The sequence below is a fragment of the Drosophila takahashii genome, chromosome 3L (genome assembly GCF_030179915.1).
Source record: "Drosophila takahashii strain IR98-3 E-12201 chromosome 3L, DtakHiC1v2, whole genome shotgun sequence".
NCBI lineage: Eukaryota > Metazoa > Arthropoda > Insecta > Diptera > Drosophilidae > Drosophila > Drosophila takahashii.
The window spans coordinates 17,828,321-17,845,990 of NC_091680.1; the positions used below are offsets into that span (position 1 = coordinate 17,828,321).

The following is a 17,670-nucleotide window of genomic DNA, read 5'->3' on the forward strand; positions in this document are numbered from 1 at the left end:
TAAAAAGGACTTCCGAATTAGTAAATATTTCTTTAATTTAAATTTTAATCAAACATTGTACCTTTTCGTTTAATTTTGAGTACATGTAAAAAATATAAACTTAAATAATCTCACTGTAATAATCTAACAGCCATAGCTAAATTTTAATTAAATTAAATCTTATCTGGGGCAACTTTTTACAGCCAATGCTTCGCCAATTAAAAATGCAGTTATCATTTCCCAAATCATTTGCCAAACTGAAAAATTAATGCACCGGGAAGCATTTCACTTCCGCCCGATGCAAATAAAAAACGGATATTCCTTAAAAAAACAAAGAGCCGAGGACCTGAAACAAGTAGGAAAGACAGCAAGGAAAAGCGAAGCGAAAAAATCTGTTGTTAAAAGGCGCACACAACAAGCGGATGTAAATGTGCCCAGCTGCATGCCAAAAACTGCAATTGTCATCAATACGAGGAGGGATTCGGTCGGGGATTCGGGGCGGTGCACAAAGCCAATTCATAAAACAAAGGCAGAGCGAAAAGTGAATTTCAATAACGGATGTAAATAAACCACATGAGATCGATTACCTCCCCAGCGTGCGGGTGAGGTGAGTCCTGCTGTCAGGATAACAGATGCAGGAAAAGGCCCCGACTGCAGGTACAGCAATAAAGCATCCACAATATCAGTTAACTCAGAGCGGGAGGATGGCACAAAAAATCATAGCGCTCGAAAAAAGCACAAGCCAGAAACATCTGTCCTTCCCTCGAAGGAGTAAAAAAAAATCCAGCAGGTTTTAAATTTATTTAAGTCACCAAGATAACAAGGCGACGACGTAAAAAAATGGAGAATAAGGACAGCAGAGCTTGGTTATCAAAAAAAATATACAGAAAGTCAAGAAAATCCAAACAAAAATATTGAGTAAATTAAAATGTTTATTTTAATTTTTAAAAATTCCAATTCTAAAATTTAAAAAACGCATACCTACTCTTCATAAATCTGAGAATAAATGTTTGTAATTTACAAATGAGACAATTAGTAAACTTAGTAAACACTCGAGTTTTAAAATAAAAGAGACCACAAATATTTTACTACCATTTATTTTATTCGTTTCCAGTAAAACGGAATACATTTGGCAGTTATGCAAAAACATCTGTTTGCTTTCAAGGGAATAAGAAAAAATCCGACAAGTTAAAAATATGCTGAAATCAACAGGCGAAGAAGGAGGCAAAGGAGCAGATACATGCGCGATGAGGAAGGAGCCGCGGGCCTCGGTCATCAGAAAACAAAAGCCCATTAAGGTATAGCACCTGGACCGAAGATCACCTCGGTTGGGCCCTCGAGGGAGTCAGGGGACTTTGGACAGCAGTGGAGCCGATCTGAGAGTCCCATAAATGTGTCGATATTATTACGGTAAACAGTCTGATGCATTTTAAATTCAATTTTAAACTCATCCTGCACTCTCTAATTGGACCCTTTGCGAAAGCGGATTCCCGGCGAATCATAATAATGAGGCTTGTCATCAGGCCAAGTGATTCCCGGCTGAATGGGGCTTATTGAAAATCCATCAAAATGTTAAATCTTCCCTTGCTAGGGGTAAGTGCTTAAACAGATGCTTATTACAGGGTAGGCAGCGCTGACCCACAAAGTGTGCAATATTAAACTAAACAAATATATTTTTAGGGGTATGGGTAGGGATTAAAGATGAGAATCCATTAAGAAAAGGAAAGTTGCAAAGAAAATCACTTAACGGGCTTGATTAAGGTTAAATGAGGCAGGGAAAAATATTAATTCTGTGGGAAAAGGCTAAGGTTTGTTTATAAAGATGAAAGAAACCTTTTATAATGCCATTTTAGGAAAGTAAGTTTAAATTTTTCGGATTGTAATCATAAATTTTTTAACTAAATTGGCTGAAAAGTAAAAAATCATAAAAACGCCATGAAATGTGTGAAAAAATGTAGACCTACAAAGAACCTTGAAAACAAGAATAGTCCAATCAAAATAAGTCCTTGGATCTTCTCTGTGGATCACTACAAACCAATTTCAGCTGCTGGCAAACAAACAATTCCAAAGTCATCCGAGGGTCATTGTAAAAGAATTACCAAGTACCAAAGAGTACGCCGCCTCAAAGGTGTAAAAAGAAAAGGTGCTGACCCAAGGACAAAGGATCAGAAAGGAGCCCAACGCCTTCAGAGTCACAATGCGTCAATAGAAACAGACTCCGACTGACAAGGAATTTGCCAGAAATTGTTTTCCAATGGGGAGGAGGACCAACATTAATCATCGAGCACCAATTCCAGGGCCAATCAGTAGACCAACAAAAAGCCAGAATTCTGTGTACAGATCAAGGCCATAAATGTCGCTGCAGTTTTAATAGAGCAAGCTGATTTTTACAGGACCTCTCACACTTTGCAGCTGGGAAAACCGCAGGAGTCTGGTCAACAATGGCCAAGAAAAGCGGGCGGCAGGCACAAAGGTCGCAAAGTCATTTGAGATTCGTTAAAGAAAAATTACATGAAGTTTTTGCGGAGCAATTACCAGGTGTAAGAAGGTGCAGGAGAACTCGGGGGCGTGGACTAATTGTTCGACTCTTGGCCCGCTTGCGAAATGCTCATGACAAATGCGTTGGCCAACACCCTTCTCTGCGTTCTTCACTCTGCAACCGAAAGTGCGCTGTAATTTCGACCTCCTTTTGTTGGCCAATTGTTCGTTACGGCCTTTGTCGGCACCCATTTGGGGCAACTTTTATTGAAAAGCATTCGATTCTGGGCCTGCACTATATGTCATGGGTATGCGTACGGACATGGGACTATCGCAAGGACTATTGTCGGCGCTCTACTGAGGCATAATTAATGTCCACTGTCCACCGCAAGCGGCGTTTGATCTGTGAGCTCCTCACTTTCGGGAAGTGGCAATACTTGGAAAACTTCTTCTACCTTAAGAGCTTCGTCCAGAAAAATTAAATATTCTGTCATTAAAAGTAATGCGTTGTAATAAGGAGTTTTATCCATAGGTCAAATCTATTTCCGAAGAATATTTATAGGTGTTATGGATCAAGGAACTAAAATTATGTTATACGAAAAAATTAAAGTAGGAATTTTTTTAAAAATTATAATTGATCATTATGCTAAAACTGTTTATAACGATTTTAAAAGTTAGACAAAAAATGGGATTGTCTCCATTATATTATAGAAATCAGTCTAATTTGATAATATTTATTTTATTTATTATTTATTTTATTATATTATTAAGTAAGACAAACTATAAATTTAAAATTCTTAGAAATAATTCCGATTAAAATACAAAACTAAGATAACCTTCTTTAACAGTTAAATTTTTTGTCTGGTATCTCAATCTCTATTTAACATTTCGGTTAAACCGCTTTGTAAACTGAATTTACGTTTTGGCTTCGGCCAAATCGTATCTGCAGCTTGTACTTATCGGTAATCCATCGCCTTCCAGGGGCATACTTTTTATCTATATCTTCGATCTGGCCGCATTTCCTCTCCTCCCGACTTTTTCCCGGTTCCTGTTCAGGCCGCAACTTCCTTGGCATTGTGGCGGGTTTTTTGCTTTTTTGGCAAACTTCTCGGGTGTCAAGGAGGAAGTAGGTGTACATGTTGTGGTTGATTTGAAGCAAACATACCTGCTCCTTGCGAGGGATGCTGTTGCTTGAAACCCGAATTCAGAGTCCTGAAAGGCGATACGGGAGTGTGCGATCCCGGTTTGGCATTTGTCTAAAATGCGGTTTTCCCCGGCATTTAATTTCTATTTCAACATTGCATTCGTAATTCGAGCCCTTCCCACAGGTGTGGGCCGGGGAATTGGAATTGGAGCAGGTTGGCAATCTTCTCCGACTGTGTATTTTAGCGCTCGAGTCCATCGTTTATATATTCATGTTACCTTGGAGAGCATTTTCCCTGCTTTCTGTTTGGCTTTCCCTCAAATTGTGCGTGCTAAAAACAGTTGACATATCCATGGGCGAGGCTCTCTGTGTCTGGGGGCTTTTAACCGTGGCATTTTACCTGAGCTGAGCTACCTGCCCGGCAACTCACTTGGCGCTCCTTAAAATGTCAAATGTTCTCTGGGACCATCCATCCATCCGCTCGTCCGTGCCCACATATGATGTTCCCATACCATCGGGCTGCTAATGGAAATTGCGCTTGGCGGAGGCGTTTGGCGACGACTTCCTGTCGTGCTCTGCCTGGAGAAATTTATGCTAAAAGGTTGCCAGCCTGACTTGGGGACGAGCTGCGCTTTCTCCCCGAGATGTCTGACAATTTAAGGCCTCCGATTCCTCGGGTTATCTATTAGAATATGAGGTATTTGTTGCGGTGGCGGTCGCAGCAAAAACGAATAATTCCCCTTATTCATATTCCGCAGCAATTTGCCTCGTACGACAATCCTGGCCCATCCTATACATAGCTGTCCGTCCGGGTTCGAGTCCCCTGTCCGTTGTCCGTTTGTCCGTGAGTGCGTGCGGCGCCTGGAAAAGCATTTTGTGTAAATGCGGCGCAAACAAGCTCGAGACTAATTACGACAGGGAGATAACAGCAAGCAGAGCCCAGCCACGCCAGGATTCGGGCTCCAGGATAATAATCTAAGCAAATTTATCAACATATATAAATTTATTTATCATATGTACATATATAAAAAAAATATGAAGGGAAAACACAGCAGACAGCAGGGGATACGCACCAAACAAGCGAGTGAAAAATTATGCGATGCGGACTCCAACAGCAGAGACATGGGAAAACAGAGACCGAAATGGCAGCAAGAAGGGTTCTAGTGCTGCCAGTTTAGATTTAGGATTTCCTTAAAAATATTAGAAATTTCCAATGTACTTGATTTTATTTAAAATAGCTTTTTAAAGAAAATAATGACAGATTTTGTTTGAAGTGGTTTTAGATAAATTTAAGGTATAAAATATATTAAATAACTAAATAATATAAAGCAAACAATATTATTTATTTGTCGTTACTAAAAATTATAAAAAAAATTAAAGATAAAAAGTAAATTGATTATTTTATTTTAATTTCTCGAAGATGATTAAATTTTCTTTCTCATTTTTTTAAACTCTGGTGTTGACTGACATGTTAACTTAAGGTCTGAAAAAACGCCCGCTTCTTGATGAAGGGCAAGTAAACAGACATGTACTGCGGCCAAGATAAGGCCAGAATGAAGGACTTAGCCTGGCCTATTCAGACAAAAGGTTATTTTGGGTGAGCCGCCTACTTTCCCAGGAACTGGAAAATCTGATTTCCTTTTTGGCAAAGATCATTAGGGGAACACCGCCTACAAGCAAATCCCGTGCAAATATTTGCCACGGCATAATAGCCAAATCTGCGAAGGAGAAGATGTTGCAACATGGCCTAATCCCAGATCGTAATGTACTAAGCCGGCTGGGGATTAAATTGGCTTAAATGGGAGCCAGAGCACAAAGGTGAAATGTATACAGTTCATCAAGGATTGATCCTTCGCATAATTTTGCGCAGTCTGTGGCTGGCGGGAAACCTCAAATGCGGGAAATTCGAGGCGGGAAGCGGAACTTTCCTCCGGCGGAGGCGACCATCAATCATCGTCAGACTGCGGGGCACATTAGCATTTATGAACTTTTGGCCGAGTTGATTTTTTCACGACTTGCCAAGGGGCTGCGAATCTTGGGCCAGGATGGGTTGACTTTAATAGGATTTTCCATAATTTCATGCGCTTGTGCATATTTGGCAGTCAATTAATGTCAAACTAGTTTCAGCTTCCGCCTGCAATCGATCAAATTTTAAATGCACCCACCTCGGGGTTGATGCAATGAAATAATTTGACATTATTCATATGACCCGAATGTTTTTATGAGCGATGACAATGAGGTAATGAAACCACCTTTTGAGGCGTTGATGTAGCCCGATAAAGAAGTTGTGGGAACACCTTTTGCCATCGGTTAATGATTCCCTTTTTATTACAGTCGCCATCAATTTGATATGGTTCTTAGGATACAGTTGAAAATAATATAAAAATTCATGGGAGAACTTCGTAAGATACTGCCCCTTAAAAAGTTCTTAATTAAGATTTGGGTTTTGATAAGAACGGGAGAAATGAAGTCTTCATGCTCGGCAAACTTTGATCGTTGAATAACGAAAATAATTGAAATTTCCCAATCCATTCCACTAAATGCTCCTTAAACCTCAAATTACGCTTATTTAGTTAAAAGCTGTCAGTAAAAATAAATATGAAATTATATCCCCAGATTAGCAATAAAAAATCTGGCACATAATCCCATTGTGCAAAATCCATTTACCCCCAATCCAGCGCATGCAATATAAATTTGTAAACCCCTCAAAAAGCATTTTATTAAGTTAATTAAAATAAACCGAAAATCCCCAACCAGTCAAATGCAATTTCGCAACTTCGTTTTCAAGATTTTTTATTACGCTTTGGCATTATTAAAAGCGCCATTTTAAATGCCAGTTCGCATTATGAATTTAATCCAATTGTTGAGGGGAATAAAAAACTGCAACAAAAACACAGGAACAACAATCGAATGATACGGTAATTAGTTAATTTATAAATATCATATAAACTGCTCATTTATGAATTCAATTAATGTTCGCAGACGCGTGACCGAAGTGGATTAAGCTCTAATTTAATAACTCGACTGGTGGGTGGAAAAAGCGCAGCAACACAAAGTTGCAAAGAATTTTATTAAATGGAAACCTCAAAATGGGTGACAGTTGCCGGCGCAATGATTTACACCACAGAACTGTCAACGGCTATGGATACTATGCTATACTATATATACGATTTGAGCAGTATGCCGACACATGGCGGTGGATCGGTTGTCCACAATCCACGAATCCTGCCCACAGATGCGTTTACAACTCACCAGAACGCCTCATATGTCATGGCTAGATGACTACTTAAGGGAGCTGTCAATTGCCTAGGATAATGTTTGGCTCTCTACGTAATTTATGCATATCCCGATCTCAAGTGGATCCGTTTCTCGGGATACGTCTGGGCACATCTGTGTAACCCTAGATCCCACAACGCCCCCAGCTCCCTATGATATACATATGCATGTACATTTTAGATACATACATCCCTTGTGGTTAGGCCCATGCCAAAACCGAGGGATAATCACATTGTTGACTGCAACTGCAACTAATTACAAATCAATTTGAACCAGCCCCCAAAGGCAAATGAATTCCGGGGAGAGTTATCCATGGCTAACCGCGGCACAGGAAGCGGGATCGCGGGGCAAACCTCCTTAGCACCTGCCCGCACCCCATTAAAATGTTATATGGCCCAGTGTCAATGCCAAGTTTAAAAACAGAGCACAAAAATAAATTGACATCCCAGGCTGGCCGTAAATCAAAGGAGACAACTTAGACATCCACCCATGTTGAAGTGACGAAATGAGCAACAGAAATGTAATAAAAACACTGGAATCTTGAGGAGATGGATCACATTTGATGGTCGTGTCTTTTACGATCCCACAATTGAGATATAGGAGAAGATGGAGATATGAAAGGTCTGTGAAGGGAATAGTAGATATGCTTAAGGAGGAAACGATGGATCACAAATGATGGATGTTATTCTTAGTCATTCGAGATAGGAGCTTACGAGATGATATGTCATTGGGTAAATGTCTAAAAAATATCAGTCTTAAAAGAGATGAAGAATAATAGATTAAAATATGTACAAAATGGATAGATTTTTTGTTTATAGGGTTGAGTCATAATATTAACGAATACCCTTAATAAATAATGGGTTTGCTAATGAAAGATTTCTATTTATACAAACAATTAAAGATATCCTTGGCAAAATAATTTTTGCGATCGGACCTCTACCCCGATCCTGATTCTTTTTGTACTCAAACTCTTTACTTTTTCTTATTATGGTCTAAGCTTATTAGTACTCAAGTTTCTGTGTGTTTTTTTTTTCCATAATCCTTTCTCAAACTGTGGCGTACATAAGCACTTCAGCTTCGATGCCTGGCCATTGTTCGCGGAACTCGAGGAGAACAGAGGAATCATTTGTCTTCTAATTATGATTTCAATGGTTTGGCAAAATCAAAGAAGGCGTAATTCGCTCTCACCATCGCCATCGAGTTTTTCGGGGCTCCTTTAAGGCGGCAAATCGAATCAAAGAAATAGCAAACAAACAGGCAAACAAACAAAAAACACTCAGAACAACGGAAAAGGAGACTCCTCTATGGCATTGTTGACAGGCCGCCGAAAAGAAGGAGACCGCAAAACACACGCGGACAAAGGACGAGGAGCCGGGGCGACTTCATTTGCACAAAAGAAGCGGAAAAAGCGATCAAAGAGCTAACAAAAAGCGGGGCAAGGAGCCCGAAAACATAAAGCAGGGGCATCATCACATGTCCGACGTGAGGTAAACCCATCTGAAAAACCCCTAAGCAGGCCAAAATCCAAACCAGATCCATGCGGCCAGCTTAGGACTCCTTTTTTTTGGCCTCATCTGCTTTGTTGCCACCGCATTGCGTCGTCGTCTTTAAGCTCTTTAAGCGAAATTAAAACATTTCACGCCGCAGCAGGAGGTGACTTAAATACGGAGCACTCAAAACTGTTGAAGTGGAATATCAATTTGAGCTGTAAATCAAAATTGCATGTGGGTTGCAAAGAAAAAATCCTCGTTGTGCTTATGAATATAAAACATTGTTTTAGTTAATTTGAGAATAATTTATTTTAAGTCATTAAAATATGTTTTATGGCCAAGTGGCCATTTAAAATATTATAAGTAAATACTACAAGTACCAATGAAATATTTTAAAATATTTTTTTTAATATTGGTGTTACCAAATACACAAATTTAATTTACTAAACATTTTTTTTAAGTTTTAAAAAAAATTGTAAAATGTAGTTTAAGATTTTGATACCTTTACATTTTCGAAAATTTATTTATTAAACATATTTTATTATTTTTTACGAATTGGAAGTCCAGAAAAAGGCCCAAGACACAAATTCACTGTTATTCGTTAAAGTTAAATTTTCAAAAATTTGTCCCTACCACAGTTATTCAGAACACAACGCTTATCAGGTCCAGAGCACTATGTTCGCAGTGGTCCACGTAATCGGAGCAACCCAGGCCACGCGTGCCCGCATCGGAGGCCTCGTAAAGTCCATCCACGTGCTGCAGTTCCCCTTCCGCGGCACTCGTCGTCGGCCTAAGAGGAAAAATGGGGGATAAAGGATACCATAATTAGTGGCGACATCTTTAGAGGAACAAACTCACATGAAAAGAATCTGGAACAGGCTGCCCACCAAACCGTTTTGGGCATCCAGGGGCGATTCGCTGACCTCGCAGATGGTTCGCAGCAGGCAAGCGGAGCCATTGAATCCGTAGTGGGTTAGAAAGTTCACAATACTGCGATAGAAGTCGTGGCGCCTGAAAGGAGGTGGCGAACCCACCGAACGACGCCTCACCTCGTTGTCCTCGTCCTTGGGGAACTCTCCTCTATCATGACGGGCATTGATCGGTGTGACATTGCCTCCAACGCCCATGAAATGATCATCCAAATCCCACTAAAAATAGATAAATAAATATAAATCAAATTTTTTTAGATCCGATCAACTAATATAAAGCCAAGATGGAAATTTTTACCCTATCGATCCACTGATTGTAGGAATCATTGGATGGCAGTGCATAGTTAGACTCAAAGTTGAAGGCCATATACACATTTTTGGGCCCCAGATCCAGCGGAATGGCCACGGCAGCTAGTAACTAAAAAAAACATTAGTTCTTCCCCCAAAGAAAATCCCCCAACAATACTCACACCAAAGGATCCCTGACGTGGAAATACCAGAAAACTGTGTGTTAAGTGCAAACCCAAAACTAAGGCTACGCCCAAGAAAAACACCCAGTGAAAGGCAACCATCTTAGCCCAGGCTCAAAGCCAACTGAATGCACGTTGCGAAAATTGCAGGTTGCACAAACGATGGGCGTCAGAATTGGCAGCTCCACTAATAAATGGGTGAGAAGTGGCTTACGGTACTGCCGCATTTGGCCCAAGAGAATGAAACCGGAATATGCAAGATTTACACGGTTACCACTTGACCCCCATCTCCATCCGATCTCCATCTATTGGTATTGTCTATTCCAAAAGGTGCTAATTGCTAGAATGTGTAACATTCTCGGGCGAGAAAGTCTTCTTGTCGCGATTGATGGAGCCGTTTTTATTGAGAAATCAAAAATCTAAAATCGAGAAATTCGTGAGCCAGAAAAAGAACACCCAGAACATGGATTAGTATCTTAAGGCCAGAGCTGCCATAAGCACGCACTGAGATTCGCTCGGGCGTAGATTAAAAAAAAAGAAGAAAAACAGAGAAATGAAATTTAGTATAGTCATCATATTGGTCAGTTGCCTGATATACCAGGTGGCTACCTCTTTGGGCAGTCTTTCCAAGCATCAGAGGAGTAAAAGAGCCCCGATACCCTGGCTTATATACCCCACCACATCGCCCACTCGTGTTATGGTATTATCACTACAAATTTATAGGATGATCTATTACTTATAAACACTTTTTCCTCTCCCAGTTCATTGGCGGCATAGGTATACCGCTCGAGGATCTTAACTACGAGGCCGTGACCACCGGATATGTCCTGAAGGTGGAGTACTGGCTGCCCACGGATCCCGATGAACTGAGAACTCCCACAGCTCTGCCCCTCACCCAAGTGGCCACGCCCGGAGTCACAGGAGCGCGAAAACAAAGGAAACCCATGTTCGAGAACTTTCTAGTAGGAGTGGATGAGCTGGGCAAGAACACCAGGAAGCTATTGACCCGAACCAACAAGGTCTTGAGCAGCTATCGCTGGACAGTCTACAAGGGACTGGAGGGACTGGCCGATCGCCTGGGCTACCAGGGAAGGATCTGTGTGCTGAAAAGCATCTGCGAGGCCGCCGAGGAGCCCTTCCATTACACTAATGGGCTATTTGCCGATCTCTTGCATATTTTACTCACGTAAGTGTGAAAGGGAGGATACCTTAAATGATAACCCTCTAATGATAACTCATAACCCTTAGACCCTCCTCCTCGGTGGACAAATTGTCTGAGCATGCGGACAACGAGTATTATTATGCCGAAAAGGTGGGACAATCGGGAGCTGGCTGCGATCGAGTCTTTAAGGAGTGTAGACTTAGCCTCCTCCAGCACTTCAGTGAACTCCATCACAACCTGGACAAGATCTTGTTTTGAGGCAATAAAGGAAGACCAAAAAATACCAAATACCAAAACTTTTGCTCAGTGTTCTTTGTGGTAAATGGGGCCTGGTGAAAGATACAAAAGTCGGTCTGCATTGTCGAGTGCTAATTAAGAGAACGTGAACTTTGAAGTGGAGCCAGAAAAGCTCACAGTGTCACTGTGTTAACAATGATCCCAATTCTGATCGTGACTCAAGTGTGCCATATTGCCTGCAGTTGATGACACTTTCGGTTTCCTAATCGAAGAAAGTAAGAAGCTCGATTCGGTAGGTTATTAAAGTGAAATCATTTTGGCGTTTGCTAATTTAGTCATCAGTCTTCTTTCGAACTCAGTGGTTATTGTGAATTCAACAAAATATTTCCAAGGACTTTATAATGAAGGTGGAAATATTATTAATTTTCGCTATAAGTTCTGTACAAGTTTTTGGCAGTCAAATGGATCATACTGAAAGTGATATCTTAGTGCGAAAGGCGCGATGGCTGCCCTTGATTTATCCTAGAGCCAATCCTACTCGATTACAGGTAAGTTAGCTTTAATATCACTTAAATTTTAATAATTTATAATTTATAAAATTTTTCTCAGATGATCGCTGGCTTTGGTATACCTGCTGAGGATCTGAAAGTGGAATCTGTGATCACAGGTTATGTTCTCAAGGCACAGTATTATCTGCCCTATTCCGCCAAACAGTTGAGGACCAAGGATGTGCATGAAATCTCTGGTAGAAGGCTGTTGGACAATGCCACCATTTTCGATAGGGTCATGCAGATGTCTGGACAAAAACTGGGTCTGGATCCTGATATCCTCAGCGAGGATCTCCAGGCCCTGGGCAGTTATCGCTGGTCCGTCTACGAGGCTTTCACTGCCCTGGCCATTCGCATGAAGCTCAACGGCAGAGTCTGCGTCCTGAAGAGCATCTGCGAAAGTGCCGCTGCTCCCTTTGACGATCGAAATGGTTTGCTGGGCGAATTGCTTCATATCCTGCTCACGTGAGTTTATGATCGTGGGATCGGTTTTATGTTAACCCCCTCTTCTCTCTCCTCTTCCCTTTTTAGGCCATCCAGCTCGGTGGATCCCCTGTCGGAGCACTCGGACAACGATTACCTGCAGGCTGAGCGACTGGGAGCAGCTGGTAGCGATTGCGATCAGGTGTATCCAAGGTGTCCCAAGTCCCTGCTGGAGCACTTCAGTGATGTCCATCATCTGGGCAGCGAGTTCCTCAGCATGTTGGGTTGAATAGAATCGAGCTTCAGCAAATCAAATGTGATATATATATTTTAAAGTTAACTACAAAATATTTTCTAGATTTAAGGATGAATATGTGTACTTATTTATTTGGTATTTTGATAAACCAATATTACAACATTAACTTTTATTATTTGTTTTTTATACGTGTGAGAAATATAAAATATTTTCCAGTATTTATTTATTTGGGTTTTTTTGAAAAATTGGTGGTAATATTTTTTTTAAAATATCTTTATATTAATTTAATACTTTTTTTGTTTATACCACCTTTTGAGACATATCTCCCCACCATATTTTATAGGTTTATTAGATGATTGCCGGTTTCCGTAGTTTGCCTTCTAGACTGCAAGAACAGTCGCGCCCCTTGGCACTTCCTCTCCGGTTGATTTCATCGGCAAGGGCGTGAAATTTATGCAAATATCCACATAATAACTCTTTTTGTTCTCCTGTCCTGGCCTCATCATCATCTTTGGATATCTCTCCACGCTCGGGTGGTCTTTTCTCCTCACCGGCTATCGAAGCGTACGCATCTCCCAACTTGGTATCTACCTCTTTAGGGCCTATTGTCTTCTAATTCAATAATTACAGCCCGAGCTTTGGCTACCGGGGAATGTTTTGGGCCAAGAGACCCACCACCGTCTTGGGATCTGGGATCTGGGATCCGTGGTACCTGGGACAAATAGGCGTTTAAATGCAAATGTCTGCGCTGTAATTAATACGCATAATACGCGTATTATGCTAATGCCGATGTCATAATGACTTGAGGAAACCCAAAAAGAAAAGACGAAAATATGCATTTCACACTCGTCCCGGGGTTTTCGGGCTCAGTCATATATTCATCACTGGCGGGCTGCATAGTTAATGCCCTTACGTACTAATTAGCTTTGACAAAATATACAACAGAAAACAAAGCTACTAAAAATTAGTATCCAAAAGTGGAGGGACAGGGGGACTTTCTCTAATGAAGCCCCAGTTTCCCAGTTCCCAGACAGAGGCACTTGTCTGTGATGACAAAGCTGCGATAAGAGCTGGAATATATTTTGACAGGAGTCAGCAGAGTCGTCTGGGTCCAGAGTTACATAGATCGGGATCACGGAGATCCAAAACATAAACTAGAGGCGAGATGCACCTTTCACAATTTTCATGTTGTGTTGTGATTACCTTTAACCCCTTCATGGTCCACAGATCCCCATTCTTATTTTTTTTCGGTCTCTTGTAGGCAGGGGAAGGGCAATAATTTTCATTTTCATTGCCTTTCTTTGGAAACAATTTGTAGGAACATGCAACTTAACGAAGTAATCAGAGGCCAGCTTCTATAAGAGATGGGGGCCAGATGCTTATCCAATGCCAGAGAGCCAGCCAACCAGCCAACGACAACTATTTTATGGCCTTATGTGAGAGGATGGAGGAGAAGGAGGATGCTCGGTTGCTTTATATGGCTGGGATTGCTATTTTTGGTAACCCTTTGGCTGCCTCCGGGCTGAAAAGTGGGTTACAGTCTGGAATTTATGCTGCGTAATAATTCTTGGTCCACAACTAAGTTGGTAAAAACAATGTAACAAATTGTTGTGTCAGTACCTGGAGGAGTTGCGTATGCAAATTCACCGACTGCAAATGCCAGCTATGTCAGGGTGGCCACAAATGGGGAGGACACTGGTGACCCCGACCGCCAGCACCACTAACTAACCCACTTCCACCCATTAATTTCCCATCAACGGGTTTTTACGGGGCTTTATCTCTCAATTCGAAATTACTTTTGATGGCATTTCCACTTGATCTATATCGCTACTCGATTTTAACGGTCCCCCTGAGGGGCCCCATAAAATTACATAGATCCTATCGGAGATTTTCGTATATTTCATGCTAATTAAAACGCCCAGATATTTGTTTAGCGATAAACAATAATTAATTGTGCTTATTTCTTTTTGGTGTTCTCGCTGCTTCACCTGCTTCCTCCCATTCAGAGTTCCACTGATTGAGTTGTATCTATGTGGAATCAGTTTCAGTTGGTTTGGGGCGCTATAAACCAAATCAAACCGTGGGACGGAGCCCTTTGGCCACTCGTTCACCCCCACCGCCACCATGACGTATGCACACTGTCATCATAACTCTGGCCATTGTCTCTGATTTCGACTCCCAGATAGATGTATACTTCTTCTTTGCTTTGCATAATGCCGTCTGGGGATGAGTGTGTTTTTGCGAGGGCGTGTGTGTGAACTGCAGTTTATTATTTAAACAACGTGACTAAATTTACGTAGTGCCAAGGGGGAGCGGGACTGTGGGAGAGAAAAAACACCCGCAGGTGGTAAAACAATAATAGTAAACGTTTGCACAATGGAACAAGCCATATTGTGAAAATAATGAGGAAAGTAGTGGGTGCTTTAAATTGAATTTTGGGGCAGTGAAATTGTTTAGAGTTAAAGGGGTTTTGGGGAATTTAGTGACAAAAGATATTTTTATTTAATAAAAGTTATCCATTATTTCTGCATTTTTATATTAAATTTAAAGTCTAGTTGAAGTTTGAAGTTTGACTACTCACAACCAAATTGAAAAGTACAAAGATTAATCGAACAGAAACAAATATTTTTTTGTCCTTTCACGTTGTTAAATTGAATTAGACTTCATTGAATGGAAAAAAAGTATATTATATTTTATTAAAATTATTATGTAGCGTACATTGGATTACTGTAATCTTACTCCTTTAATTTCGATAAAAACCCACTTTCAATAATTTGGGAAATATGCACTAAAATTATTTGTTTTGCTCCACTGTGCATAGCTGTGGCTTGGCATATGCAAAGTGAGCGTGGCTTTGGCCCCAGACAATTTTCGCATGATAAATCGTTAAAGGAATATGAAAAAACCCGCGAATTGTAACAGAAATAACATACAAAAAGCGAACGAGGGCTGGGGCAAAAGTGCGATGAAGGAGAGAAGATAGCGAAGAGGGGCCGAACTGAAAGGGCCCCACCTGACCCCCAAAACCCCCCAACCAGCGCCCCTGTCTTTTGTTTATGCGAAAAAGCTTCGCGGAATTGGCGCTACGTACGTGCCAAAGCATTTCATGGTCTGGCAACTTAATTCACCAGGATGCCCCCAACCATATGTTTGAAGCCCCCCTCTTGTTCGCCACCCATGCTCCAGTTCCATGCGGGTTCCATTTCCATTCATCTTCTGTTTGCCGGTGTGTCTGTGCCAGTGTTTGTTTTTCCGCGGAACCCATCCCACATCCTCAGCTTTTCTCCGGCGCTCACGTGTAAATTTTCTCAAATAAATCATTAAAAGCTGCGCAGCAGCCGCAGCACATTGACATTGTCAGAAGCTTTGCACCCACTCACGGGACAAGGCCCCTTTGGATCCCCATTTGGAGACCCTTTCTTCCGGCCTCTATCTTTCGGAAGGCCGCTCTTTTGATAGCAATCAACGGGGGAGAGCTCATTGTGAGTGCTCGAGCCCCTCTACCACTCACTCACTCACTCACTCACTCATCCTCGTCCACATCCGAGACTCAGGTGCATCTATTCATAGATCCTTTGGATTCCTTCATAAAGCGCCGTGCCATTGCACTCACCTTTTATCTAGGGGCGGGTGTGTGTGAAGAGGTTAGTTAGTGGCACTTTAGCGCTAAAGTTTATACATAAATTTGTCATTGGCATTCAGTTGCCTCGCATCTCTTCCATCATGTGTGCACTTTCATGCACAGCGGGAAAATGGCAGTTTGAAAGGAAATAAGTTCAGCAAGAGGTCAACTTAAATATGTAAATTGTACTACCTGAGCATAGAATATATTACAAGATTTTTGAACAAGTATGTTTCTTTAATAAATAAATATTTGGATGTTTGAATGTTATAATATTTATTTTTTTTTTAATATTCCAATATATTTTTATTCGATTCTTTCATTCTTTTTTGACTTGTACTATTTGTAACTTTGTAAAATCAACCATCAAAAAATTATATTTAAAATTTTTTAAAATTTCTAGGACACACCCTATTTTTCTTGTATTATTTTCAAAAAGTTAAATAGTTAGTTTTTCCTTGTGCACACCTTGGGCAAACATATGTCTGGGCCTTTCTTCGTGCAGCTTTTCATGGCTATGCATTCAGTTTGTGTTTTCCTTTGATATTATTTTAGACTTCCTTTTTGGGGTGGTGCCTTTTAATTAAATCGAAAGACTTCCTTGGAAACCCGTGTGCAACACCCGTGCTGCCACCTTAACAACTCATTTTTCAAACGCTGTGCCACCCTTGTTCGCATAATTTACAAGAAATCTGTTATTGTCTTATTAAGAGCGGAACTCTGCCTTGGCGCCATATGGCGTCAGATGCTTAGCAAATTGAGCGATCGTCGATGACTTGGCACCTTCCCAAAAAATCCAAAAACCGCATCGCGACACGAACATAAATAAATAATCGAAATGGAAAAGCGTGGCGAATGGCCCACAGCTGTGGCCGGGAAAATTCAAGGGCGGGGAGTCGAGCAATTTGCAATGCCCTTGCTCATCCACTTTTATTGCACAATCAAGTGCTGCAGTTGCGAAGAGGGCGCCGCCACGCCCACTTCACGCATCGGGCCCACACACACCTTTGAACGTTAAATGTGCCGCACTTCACACCCATCTCCTAGAATCTGGAGCTGTTTACACTGGCAAAATATTCTACATCCTTTTATCTTTGAAATTGGTGATATTATATTTATAGCTTAAATTTTTGAACGGTTAAAAAATTGGCTATACTTAAACTTATTTTAAACCATATAAACAATTAATAGAAAAAGGATGTATTATTTGTATTATATTAAAATGTGTACAACATTAAGTATACTTTGGAAACGTAAAGTACTGGCTTTAATTTGTAATTCTTTTTTCTTCAATTTAAATAAAAGATTTCAAAATATAGTGGTGCATATATTTGTTTATAAAAATAATGTAAAGTTTAAGGCCGCTCTTCTTGTTTAAAGTTCTCAAGTATACTGGCGTTATTAGTTTAATTTCCTTCTAACTTAACAGATATTTTGTTGAGTGTCCGAGGAGATTCACAAATAGACAGTGTGAGCATGATTCGGGGAATGGTTTTCGATGGATTGAAGGGCAGGGCGGTGAGAATGAGAATGACTGTGCCTAATGCGCGGCCTGCACTTGAGTTCTGTTTGCTCAAGTTCAGCCGATGCTCATCTCATCATCGCGGCATCGATGCTGGCTGAAATAAATTAAGAATTTTAATGCGGAAAAAACAA

At 40.8% G+C, this 17,670-nt stretch overlaps 3 protein-coding genes across 12 annotated transcripts; 2 read left to right on the plus strand and 1 right to left on the minus strand.

The window, feature by feature from the left end:
• The first annotated feature begins 1,241 nt into the window (after positions 1-1,241).
• On the plus strand, positions 1,242-11,451 carry LOC108057914 (uncharacterized). 10 transcript variants are annotated; one of them, XR_011418724.1, is made up of 4 exons: positions 1,242-1,572; positions 6,359-6,519; positions 6,584-7,608; positions 7,945-8,550. XR_011418724.1 is itself a non-coding variant. In XM_070215572.1 (4 exons), exons 2-4 carry the CDS (start codon positions 1,549-1,551, stop codon positions 11,184-11,186), a joined length of 621 nt encoding a protein of 206 aa, XP_070071673.1. In that variant the 5' UTR covers positions 1,242-1,389; positions 1,463-1,548; the 3' UTR covers positions 11,187-11,451. The 10 variants fall into 10 exon arrangements, 2 of the variants coding, with proteins under 2 accessions (XP_070071673.1, XP_016997860.2); XR_011418726.1 differs by lacking the exon at positions 7,945-8,550 and having other exon boundaries at positions 1,242-1,389; positions 1,463-1,572; positions 6,584-7,756; XM_070215572.1 differs by lacking the exons at positions 6,359-6,519; positions 6,584-7,608; positions 7,945-8,550 and adding exons at positions 10,528-10,952; positions 11,015-11,451 and having other exon boundaries at positions 1,242-1,389; positions 1,463-1,572.
• On the minus strand, positions 9,010-9,868 carry LOC108057909 (uncharacterized). Its single transcript, XM_017142366.2, has 4 exons — positions 9,767-9,868; positions 9,595-9,714; positions 9,226-9,515; positions 9,010-9,157 (listed from the first exon to the last, which is right to left on the minus strand). The coding sequence occupies exons 1-4, from the start codon at positions 9,866-9,868 to the stop codon at positions 9,010-9,012; spliced, it is 660 nt and encodes a 219-aa protein (XP_016997855.2).
• A 175-nt stretch (positions 11,452-11,626) lies between the features above and the next one.
• Positions 11,627-12,450, plus strand: LOC108057915 (uncharacterized). Its single transcript, XM_017142372.3, has 3 exons — positions 11,627-11,713; positions 11,775-12,178; positions 12,245-12,450. Exons 1-3 carry the CDS (start codon positions 11,627-11,629, stop codon positions 12,423-12,425), a joined length of 672 nt encoding a protein of 223 aa, XP_016997861.2. The 3' UTR covers positions 12,426-12,450.
• Positions 12,451-17,670: the final 5,220 nt, after the last annotated feature.

Excerpts from the sequence above, each read along its gene's own strand:
- LOC108057909 (XM_017142366.2), bottom strand. The coding sequence starts at position 9,868 with ATGGTTGCCTTTCACTGGGTGTTTTTCTTGGGCGTAGCCTTAGTTTTG. Across the intron at positions 9,516-9,594 it reads ACAATCAGTGGATCGATAGG|TGGGATTTGGATGATCATTT; the intron begins GTAAAAATTTCC and ends ATCTATTTTTAG. Across the intron at positions 9,158-9,225 it reads CTGTTCCAGATTCTTTTCAT|GCCGACGACGAGTGCCGCGG; the intron begins GTGAGTTTGTTC and ends TTTTCCTCTTAG.
- LOC108057914 (XM_017142371.3), top strand. The coding sequence starts at position 10,320 with ATGAAATTTAGTATAGTCATCATATTGGTCAGTTGCCTGATATACCAG. Across the intron at positions 10,467-10,527 it reads CATCGCCCACTCGTGTTATG|TTCATTGGCGGCATAGGTAT; the intron begins GTATTATCACTA and ends TTCCTCTCCCAG. Across the intron at positions 10,953-11,014 it reads CTCTTGCATATTTTACTCAC|ACCCTCCTCCTCGGTGGACA; the intron begins GTAAGTGTGAAA and ends CATAACCCTTAG.
- LOC108057915 (XM_017142372.3), top strand. The coding sequence starts at position 11,627 with ATGGATCATACTGAAAGTGATATCTTAGTGCGAAAGGCGCGATGGCTG. Across the intron at positions 11,714-11,774 it reads CCAATCCTACTCGATTACAG|ATGATCGCTGGCTTTGGTAT; the intron begins GTAAGTTAGCTT and ends AATTTTTCTCAG. Across the intron at positions 12,179-12,244 it reads TTGCTTCATATCCTGCTCAC|GCCATCCAGCTCGGTGGATC; the intron begins GTGAGTTTATGA and ends TTCCCTTTTTAG.